Source organism: Pelophylax lessonae (assembly GCF_965119305.1).
Source record: "Pelophylax lessonae genome assembly, chromosome: 2".
NCBI lineage: Eukaryota > Metazoa > Chordata > Amphibia > Anura > Ranidae > Pelophylax > Pelophylax lessonae.
The window spans coordinates 319699862-319710619 of NC_138769.1; the positions used below are offsets into that span (position 1 = coordinate 319699862).

At 42.4% G+C, this 10758-nt stretch overlaps 1 protein-coding gene across 5 annotated transcripts in view; it reads left to right on the plus strand.

Moving 5' to 3' along the window:
• The window catches only part of RPS6KA1 (ribosomal protein S6 kinase A1), a 261494-nt gene extending 251053 nt beyond the window's left edge, over nucleotides 1-10441 (plus strand). For 4 of the 5 annotated variants that reach the window (XM_082246058.1, XM_082246059.1, XM_082246060.1 and 1 more), the window contains 4 exons: nucleotides 1950-2026; nucleotides 2376-2493; nucleotides 4967-5104; nucleotides 9100-10441. In XM_082246058.1, coding sequence (XP_082102184.1) covers nucleotides 1950-2026; nucleotides 2376-2493; nucleotides 4967-5104; nucleotides 9100-9222 — 456 coding nt within the window. In that variant the 3' untranslated portion in view covers nucleotides 9223-10441. The remainder of the gene's footprint in view (nucleotides 1-1949; nucleotides 2027-2375; nucleotides 2494-4966; nucleotides 5105-9099) is intronic. The other variant, XM_082246061.1, reaches the window with a different exon arrangement.
• The last annotated feature ends 317 nt before the right edge of the window (nucleotides 10442-10758 follow it).

The following is a 10758-nucleotide window of genomic DNA, read 5'->3' on the forward strand; positions in this document are numbered from 1 at the left end:
ACGATCAGGGTTTACCTGTCGTCGACTGAATCCTTTCGAAAATCGGATTCTCTTTGTCCTTCCTGAGGGACCTCGGAAGGGTATGGCTACGTCTGCGGCGACCATTTCAAAATGGATCAGACAGACAATTGTTCAGGCCTATTCGTTGAAGGAACGGGTACCACCCTTCCCTGTCATGGCGGACTCTACCAGGTCGGGGAGTACGTCCTGGGCCCTCCGGCATCAGGCTTCGGTGGCCTAGGTGTGCAAAGCTGCGACTTGGTCGTCGGTGCACACTTTTTCAAAATTCAAAAGAATTGATGTTCTGGCATCAGCTGATGCCTCCTTTGGCCGCAAAGTTCTCTGTGCGGCAGTACCGTAGGGGACCCTGGTTTTGTTGCGGGTCCCTGGCTGTTGGGGTTGTTTATCCCCTTGGTTATTTGCTTTCCTGGGTTGTTGCTCCTGTTGAGCCTTTTTGTTACCCAGAAGGTTACCTTGCTGTTCATGTAAGGTTCCTTTCTCTGATGTGGGTACTGCGTTGCCTTTTCTGACAGTTGCGTTTCCCAACCCTCATGTCTACACTGCTTTGGGACATCCCCATTGGTGAAGACTGTATGAGTGGGCGGCAACTGTCGGAGGACGTAAGAGAAAACTGAATTTTTATAAAATCTTACCGTAAAATTCCTTTCTCGGAGTCCTCCGACAGTCGCCGCCCCTCTTTTGGGGTTCTTATACACTTAACTGCTTGCTACCAAACTGAGTTGATGGCTATTGCAGGGGGGGGTATTGGACCAGTGGGACAGCCCCCCTGGGTGTGTCTATGTAAATGCTTTTGTTTTAACAAGTCTTTTGCCTAGCTACTCCTAAGGAGAGGAAGTCAATACCCCATTGGTGAAGACTGTATGAATGGGCGGCGACTGTTGGAGGACTCAGAGAAAGGAATTTTTTCTGTTTTTTTTTTCCGTTCCGTTTTTTCCAGTGCAGCTAACCGCAATACACAGGTGGTTTCCATCTATGCATTGTTGTGCACTAAAACGCTCATGCGTTGAGGTGTGCCGGCAAGGTGCATTGGGGTGCCAATAAAAATGAATGGTACCACATTTCACTACACTGTGGATTGTCCATCAATTACTGCATGTGTAAAGTCAGCCTAAAGGTTTTTTTGCTTAAAGCGGTTATAAAGTCAGAAGGTTTTTTTTTATCTGAATGCATTCTATGCATTCAGATAAAAAGCCTTCTTTGTGTAGCAGGCCCCCTCAGCCCCCCTAATACTTACCTGAGTCCCATCTCTATCCAGCGATGTCCAAGATGCCATCGGCTGTCCTGGACTCTCCCTTCTGATTGGCTCACACACAGCAGCAGTGTTATTGGCTCCCGCTGCTGTCAGTCAGTTAGCCAATCAGGAGAGAGATGGGGCAGGGCCAAACTGCAGCTTTGTGTCTTAATGGACACACGGAGCTGCAGCTCAGCTCAGTCCCCCCCAAATAGCAAGCTGCTTGCTGTGGGGGCACTCGACAGGAGGGAGGTGCCAGGAGCTAAGAGACCTGGGAAGCCGAGGATCCAGGTTACTCTGTGCAAAACCACTGCACACTTGCACAGTGCAGGTAAGTATAACATGTTCTTTAATTTTAAAAAAAATGACTTTACGATCATTTTAAGCTGCTTATTTACAGTATTTTCCTTGCTTTGATAAACTTTTGAGGAGTACAACATCAGTAGCACCACCTTTTTTATTTTTACAGGCCTGTGGAGGACTTTTACTAACTTTCAAAACTTTAAATGAAAAGCTTAAAATGGGACACACGAAAAATAGTCTGGCCACCCAAAGTGTAAAATAGTAGGCATGGCCTTGGCAGAGAAAGGGTTAATACGTTTTATGTTATTGAACTAGAACCAAGTATGCATATCCTTTGTGACTTCACTCTGATTTCTTGAATGAACTGATTCATTTTATTAAAATCTATTCCTAGGTATTGAAGAGGCAAGGATATGATGAAGGATGTGACATTTGGAGCCTGGGAATTCTCCTCTATACCATGTTGGCAGGGTAAATGCACATACATGCATCATGGCAATGTACGGCAGGTCATTCAATCTGCAAGCTGCTTTTCTGGCGAAGAAAAGTGACATCTGCTCTCCACACCCATGAGATCTTGTAAAAAGCTAGGAACATAAGTTAACTCCTGTGTGCTTGCATAATACATTAATATATTTTGTTGCTGTGTTTTCATGCCTTTCTGTGCTTTCATAGAGAAGCAATAATACACTTAGATTGAAAGTGGCAAAGATAGGACAAACTGATTTCTTTAAATCCCATGTAGTCTGATTTGTGTGGAATTATCCAATATAATGATGACATAGGTAGAAGTGATTGTAGTCTAACTTATTGCCTGCAGATATACACCATTTGCCAACGGCCCAGAAGACACACCAGACGAGATATTGGCACGGATTGGCAGTGGAAAGTTTACCTTGAAAGGGGGTAACTGGAACACTGTGTCAAATTCTGCAAAGGTACAGTGCATTTAAAGAGTTTAATCTCAATATATCCATTGGATTATGAAATTCTCTGGCCATAGAGGAGGAGATAGCCAGCTGTTTGATTTGGTGTCTTTCATATTAGAAATATAGAATGAGGGGGCTTCACCAGTGGAGTGATGTATGCAGTGAATCAGATTACCAAATTGTCATTTTATCCTATTTTGAGGATACATTGGCAGTCACATCATAGTTTCTTTGATTTGCCGCCTCCTAGGTCAACAAAATTAGAACTTATAATTTCGGAACTGGTTGAAACTTGTGGATTGTCTTTACTAAAGGCCTGAGTTATAAAGGAGAGCAGATATCAATGCCCAGTCTCCAGCAAAGACTTAATGTTCACGCCACACATTACTTGCATTTTAGGATTTATCCATATTTTCTGCATAATCCTGCAGAGAGCATGGAGAATTGGCCGGTCACATGACTTTGCAATCCTTCTCCTGACTTTTTTTTCCCATTTTCGCATTCACTAATTTTGATGGTGCTTCACCTTCTTCAGTGTCTCAAAGAAAGCAAGTTGAAAGGCACATTTGTAGCAATGCTGTACTTTTTGTTTTATTTAGCATTCTGTTGACACAGTCCCTGCTCTAAGGCCACACTCCTCTGACATGTTTTCCCCCCTCTAAGGGCGGGGACTCAAGCCAGACGAACTCCTGAGACCTGCTCACAGAGCAGTGGATTTCCCAGGAGGTTGTTTTAGGCGCTTGATGCAGGGCATTCTTTCTTTTGGCATTTTACAATCCTGTACTGTTTTGTAGCTTAAAATACTGCAATAAAGTGACCATTCTTAGCTTTCCTGTCTGTAAAATATGAAAATTCCAGGTCCCACTGTCATCAGCACAAAATGCCAATGTATTCATATACCTTCCATTCACTAACTTTAATTAAAAAAAAAAAGGGGAGAATATTTTGCACATGTCTGTTGGGTCATACTCAAAAACCTCAAAAGATCTGGATTAAAACTAGGGATCAGAATATATCTGTCATTTTTAGACATGTTAAACATGCTAACTAGTTTAGGTCAGATGTCAGCAACACAGAGCTAGGGGATAAACATAGAAACCTTGGATAGTTCCATTCTAGAGGGTTAGGGTTTAGTATGACTTTAGGCCTTGCACACAGACATTTAGGCTGCATTCACACTTGAGCGTATTTTTACCGCGATTTTCAGACGTTTTTTTCAGGCGTTTTTCATTGACATCTATCAAAAACGCTGGTAATCAGCCCAAAAAGAAGCTCATGTACTTTTTTTCAGCTACAGGCATTTTGCAAAACGCTCAGATGTGAACAGGGGCCTTTTAAATGAATGGGGTTTTACTTGTTGGGCATTTTGGAACGTTTTTTTTGAGCGTTTTTGGAGCTGAAAAACACTCAAAAACGCCCAGGTGTGAATGGAGCCTTAAGGAATTGAGAACAGGGGGTTTCAATTCTGTGATGGCTGAGTGCTTCCCAGATGGCTAAGATTTGATATAACCTGGTTGTGTACTGTGTTCTCAACGTCTCCTACATAAAACAAGGGAACATAATTGAGGCCAGTTATAAGCACAGTGAAACTATTCGCAGACACTTTTTTGCTAACTCTTTAGACCATTGATAATCCCTCACTGAGCATTATTTAAGATATGTACAGTATATATGCAGTTTCTTTCCATCATTCCATCCGTGACATTACTACAGTAATCAGTGCTAAAAATATGCACTTTTACTGTAATAATGACACTGGCAGGGAAGGGGTTAACACCGGGGGCAATCAAAGTGTTAAATGTGTACCTAGGGGAAGATATTTGGGAATCTCCAAGCACTGTAATAGTGGTATCCATGGATCTAGGATGCTTATGTTAGCACCCTTTCCTATAAGGGGTCTGATCAGGGCCATCTGTCCATTTTCCAGACTGAGTCGTTTAGACCCTCCATTCTCCTCTATGGGCAGTCAGATGTGAATGGACTTGTGTTTGTTTACACCCAGCTACCTCCGATCCAATCTTGTAAAAAACAAACAGAAGGGGATCCATTCACCTCCATCTGACATCTAGTCTATTTACATCTAATTGCCCATAGAGCGGAGCAGGCTGTGTCCATGTCCACTCTGCATAAGCACAGCGGACACAGACCTGTCATCCGGCTGCTTCACTCATCTCAACAAGGGATCAGCAGATAGATCCTCTGCTGAGAAAAACCGGATCCGATCCGTGTAAAAGGGGCCTTAAGGCTAGCAATGCAAACCTATCCTTTACTAAAGTTGTCCTTTATGATTTTGCATTTACTTTAATCAATAAAAATATGCACATATAAAGCTGCTAGGCTGTGCCAGGCAGTAAATTGTTGAGAGTGACTGGTCTAAACACTCCTTTCTTTGCAAATCTGCTACATGTATATTCAATTTTGCACATATTTGTAAACATTGTATAAGATTGTATACTATAACAATGCACTGGTCCTCCCACAGGACTTGGTTTCGCGTATGCTGCATGTAGATCCCCACCGCCGACTCACTGCCCGTCAAGTTATGCACCATGAATGGATCACAAAACGAGACTTACTACCTCAGAGCCAACTTAACCGGCAAGATGCACAGTTGGTAAAGGTGAGTATCATCTTGTTTCACTATTCCATTCCCAGCTAATAAGTAAAAGTAAGCTTATAACATGACAACAGCATAAAGGAACAGAGCAGAGGCTGTCAATCACAGTCTGTGTGCTGGAGCGCCCTCCCTTGCCACCTATTTATCTTTGTGTCAGTAAAAATACTTGTCAAAATCGACTCCTGGCAATCGCAGAACGAGGCAACAATTAGAAAACACACTTAGTTATCTTCTCTGGATTGACACCGCTAAACACTATGGACAGATATGCTTTGTTCATACTGTATTTCATGTCATGTCACTTTACCTCATTAAAGTGTATCGAACACCAAAATCTTTAGTTTTACATAGCAGTAAGGGTTTAGCATCCCTGTCAAGTTTTTATTGCCGCCTGGGTCACCACTGGGGAGATTCACCCCTGTATTTGTCCAGACCACCATTGACACCAAGACGGAAAGTAAGGAAACCTAAAACATTTTAAGTTGTCAACAAAACAGGCACAGAGGGGCAAGCTTTCATTAGGCATATTTGCTGCAGTAAGAGAGGATTTCCTGTTGTGTCCTGTGTTATCTATGGGAACAGTATGTGAAAAAGACATAATTTCCTCAGTGGAACACAGGTACAAAACTAAGAAAAAAAAAACTTTAAAGGTTTTAAATAAGTTCACCTTTCGTAACATGTTACTTGTTAAACCAATATTTTGGGTATAACCTGTTACTGTAGTACTGACCTCCACACCCCTTCTCTGATCCCCCATTGTGACAGAGAGTGGGCGATCTTCTCCCCTTGCTTGCTGTCACAAGTTTAAAAACAACCCCCCCGCCCGCCTGGCCGCGTCATTCATTCACAGAATTCTGTGAATGTGAAAAGTACTGACCGCTTTTGTGGCTGTTGGCTTGTAGTTCTCAATCAACTTCCAGGTTGCTGTTGAGCACTCTTGTAGTTCATTGATTCTTTGTCAGTGTGAAACTGTCTGCCTGTACAGGTAGACCGCTTACACTGACAGTGTGTAGGAGTCCTGCATGGCACCTGCGATCTGCTGATCACGGGTGCAATTCTTTCCAGGCTCCTATAAAAAAAAAAAAAATAGTAAATGCACATTTCTTTTTCGTTCATTGACAGACACAACTCCAGATCTTCATAACTGTTGGGTTATACTGCCCCCTACAGAATTAGGACACTAGCCAGAAAAAAATGCCATGGGCAGTCCCAGGGGGTATACGCCCTCTTTTAGCTATAGGCACTCAGTTTCTTTTCTGCCTAGTCAGGAGTTAAGGACTTGTCGCTAAAGAGTGGGGATGATCCAAGCGTCCCCATGGAGTCCCTATGAGAAGTCCCTCCTTAAGAAGTGGACTGTTGCACCCGTGGTGGACCCTCCAGTTTCCAGATTGAACAAGGCAACCACGATTCCAGTTGAAGAGTCCCTGGCCTATAAAGGGTAACTCCACTTTTGTGGGGAAAAAATTAACAAATAAAGAAAAAATATAGCGTATACAATTGTGACACAAATCCTATTGTATTTAAATGTTAAAAATTTCCTTTTCAATCTGCAGCTGTTGTAAATTTCTTAAAAAATGCAGTGCAATATGGCTACTTGAAGCTGTTCTGTACACAGAATGTGTACTGACCACACCCCAGAAACATAATTTACTTCTTGTTTGATTGGCTCACAAATTTTGCCAAAAGTCTGCCTAAGATACAAGTCAGATTTGTGGCATCTCCTGCAACAAAAATGTCATTTTTGGTGAGATACTCCCGATTAGAATACGTCTAAAGGGATGCAGGCCCAGCAGATTTCCACATTAGAGCCCTGCAGCTGACAGATAATTATAAAACCACTCCCATTTGATCCACTCAGCACAGAGGAACAAACAGTGATTTCTTCAGAAAAACAAAAGGTAGGAATCTGCAACAAAGTTTGTTGAAATCCTTGCAATGTACAGAGATCACCCAGAGGGAAACATTTTTTTCTCAAAAAAATAACTCGTTAAGTATCCAGCTGACAGGAAGGTGGAGGCTGTGGCCCACAATATGTACTCTCTGGCTGGTTCGGCATTGAGGCCGGTATTCACCATTGTCCTGGTGTCACAAACTGACTGAGTGGGCTAAACGTTTATGCCATGACCTGGAGGGAGAACAGGTCCCCCCTGCCTTTGCTGAACTTGGGGACCAGCTGGTCAAGGGGTTGCAGTTTAAAGGTGATGCATCTTTGGATGTGGCTCCCCTAGTGGCCTTGGCTCTCTATTTTGGCAGTGGTCCTTCGGTTTGTCTTTTGGCTCAAATGCTGGTCTGTGGACAAGACTTCTAAAAAAGCTCTTGACTGATCTTCCCTTTCAAGGAGATCGCCTGTTTGGAGCTACCCTGGATGACATCATAAAAGGTCTTACAGGTGGGGAAGAGTACCTTTCTTCCGCAGGATTCTAAGGGCAAGGAACCTTGTCATAGATGTGGGCCTTCCTTTTTGGCTCATGCGTTTTTTCATCCCTCGGGGTCGACTGACAAGGGCTCGAAGCCTTTCAGGGCCGCCTCTGGAGGATCCAAACGAACCTGGTCTGGTAAGCCCAGAGCGGGCTTCTCCAGACCCGTGAACTAGGCTCCTTCAACATGAAGGTGCACCCTCATCCATGTCAGAGGTAGGGGGACGTCCAGAACCATGGACTTTGCTGGTGCAAGACAAGTGGGTCCACAAAGTAATTCGGTCCGGCTACAAGATCGAGTTTCGCTCTTGTCCCCTGGCAAGGTTCTTTCCTTCCAACTTGCGCCTGTCCCCGGACCGCTTACAGGGTCTGTTTGGGGCGGTACAAGACCTGTTACATCAAGGGGTGATTGTCCCGGTCCTGACTTTGGAACGTTTTCAGGGCTTTAACTCAAACCAGTTTACAGTTCCCAGGAAGGAAGGCAAAGTGCATACGGTGGCGGCATCCCTGCGTCGTGGGGGATTTCCTCGCCTCTAACGACATCAAGGATGCTTACCTTCACATTCCAATATGTGCCAGTCACCAGCACTTCCTCCACTTTGCCGTGGGAGAGGAGCATTATCCGTTTGTGGCGTTACCCTTTGGTCTTGCCTCTGCTCCTCGGGTCTTCACAAAAGTGTTAGTCCCGGTGCTAGCTTTGCTACGCCAGCGGGGGATCGTGGTACTGGGCTACTTGGACGCTCTCCTTCTGCGAGTGCATTCTCCTCCTGCTCTGGTGGAAAACCTGGAGCTCACAATACAAACTCTGCGGAAGTTCGGCTGTCCTGTGTTATCTATAGGGACAGTATATCAAAAAGACAAAATCTCCTCAGTGGAACACAGGTACAAAACTAAGCAAAAACTTTAAAGGTTTTAAATAAGTTCACATTTCGTAACATGTTACTTGTTAAACCAATATTTTGGGTATAACATGTTACTGTAGTACTGACCTCCACACCCCTCCCTTGATCCCCCATTGTGACAACGAGTGGGGGATCTTCTCCCCTTGCTCGCTATCAACAAGTTTAAAAACAGCCCCCCCCCCCCTCCCCGCCTGCCTGGCCGCATCATTCATTCTGCCCTAGTTCCGTCCACAAAGCTGGACTATCTGGGCCTGATGAAGATCTGAAGCTGTGTCCGTCAATGAACATCAGAGAAATTGATTTTACGGTAAGTAAAAAAAAAAAAAAAACTATTTATTTTAACCTGCAAAAAAATGTGCATATATTAATATTTTTAAAGTGAACTTATTCTTTAACCCTTCCAAAATGATAAAAATAAAGTGGAAAGTAAACCATTGCTTAATTGTATTATTTTATTTGTAACATAGTTCCTTGTTAATAGTAAGTGTGTACTGAGCTTAATTACTGACAGATGCCCAGTGTTTCTTATTTGCACTAGAGCCATATCATTTTGATTGAACTGTAACCAATTTGTATGTATTTATTTCTGATTTGTTTTACTCATTTACTGTTGTCTCTTACCATATCTCCATGTTTCTCACTACATTTTTCAATGAATGTATATGGTTTTACATTGCAGGGAGCTATGGCTGCCACATACTCTGCCTTAAACAGCTCTAAGCCAACTCCACAGCTGCAACCAATCAAATCATCCATCCTCGCACAGCGACGTGTCAAGAAACTTCCGTCCACCACTCTCTAGCAGGGTGTTCCACTTGCCACAATCGTTCTCCTGTACTTGGTGACTTGTGATGATGGCTGTTAGCCACTACCAGCTTTCAAAAACTGTGTAACACCATATTTACCCTGACCATATAAAGCTGTGTTACTCCTGCCCATGTGGACTCAGCATGGCATGTTTGATATGCCATTATTTCTAGTACAGTTGCAGGAGACTGCAAGGGGCTAATGCTCTAAAGAAAAGTGTACAATTATTGAAACAAAGCATAGATATATTTTATCTAAAGTGGTTGTTGTGCTTCTATAAATCAATTCACATCTGCCCTCATCTCCTTGCAGCACTATCTCAGGGCTGTCTGAAGACCTGCTGTCTGTGACAGTAAAGGGACACTGTTTCATCTGTGACATATTAGAGTTCTGAGTTTTCAATAGGTTTTTTTGCTTTGTGCTGTTACAAAGCAACTCCACAAACATTCCAATACATAGTATTTGTGTTTACGCACACAATGCAGACTTGGTGTATTCACACACCTAAGGGCTCACTGTGCTTGAACCGCATGTTGCTTTATTCAAGGAACTGTTTTGGCAGGCAGCCAACACTTGGCTACAATTTAAGCACAAAGAATATGTGAAATAGACCTTGAGATTAAAAATACTGATCTTTTAATCAAAAAAAAAAAAAAAAGCTGGAATACAAAGAAAAATGTTCTTTCAGGTAAAGAAATATCAAACCATAATGTAAACTACCAGCAACAATTTTAACACTGGAGATTCACTGTGTTAAGACCCCTTTTGCTAATGGAACTTACGCACTGTATGATGATTTATTTTCATAAAAAGAAACCGCATTATATAACCAGCTCATGTCCTTACATCTTGTTGGTGGAAATAACATACAGCTGACACTTCAAAAGTATGTCATTGTAACAGATTTGAATATCTTTTCCTTGTGCGATGAATGTGCATTTTAGGGTGGATTTAATAAATCTCTACGCCAGCCCTATAAATGAGAATTACAAATGAAGATGCATCCTCAAAAAAAAAAAAAAAAGTGGAGTATAATAACACTTGCCATTGTGTGTGTGCATTCTGACGGATAGTGGTAGTTTGGGCTATTTTACTCTTCTTTTTTTTTTTTTTTTTTTTTTTTTAATCATGCAACATAGGCAATATTGATTTTTAATCCTATATAGACTCTGCAACATGTGCTCTCAAAATCTTTTATAATGCAAACAATTTTAGCTTTTTTTTTTTTTACATAGGAAGTGTAGTCATACTTCACTCGGATCCTGTGTCGCACAAATAAAGCTTTATTTTTTTTTGTAGGATTTGGGAAATGCTTCTAAACAGATATCCTTTGCAGATATTTATGGGTGCTGGTAGAAAATGCTAACCGAATGTAACTTTCATGTTTACCTCATGTAGTGAAAAATACACCCCCGCCCCTGTAAAATGTAGTGCTTCAGGTCACTAAACCTGGTGATCTGAGAACCCCTGTTTATGATGCAGGATATACCCAATATTCCTGAAGATCAAAGGTCTATTGGCCAAAGAAGTG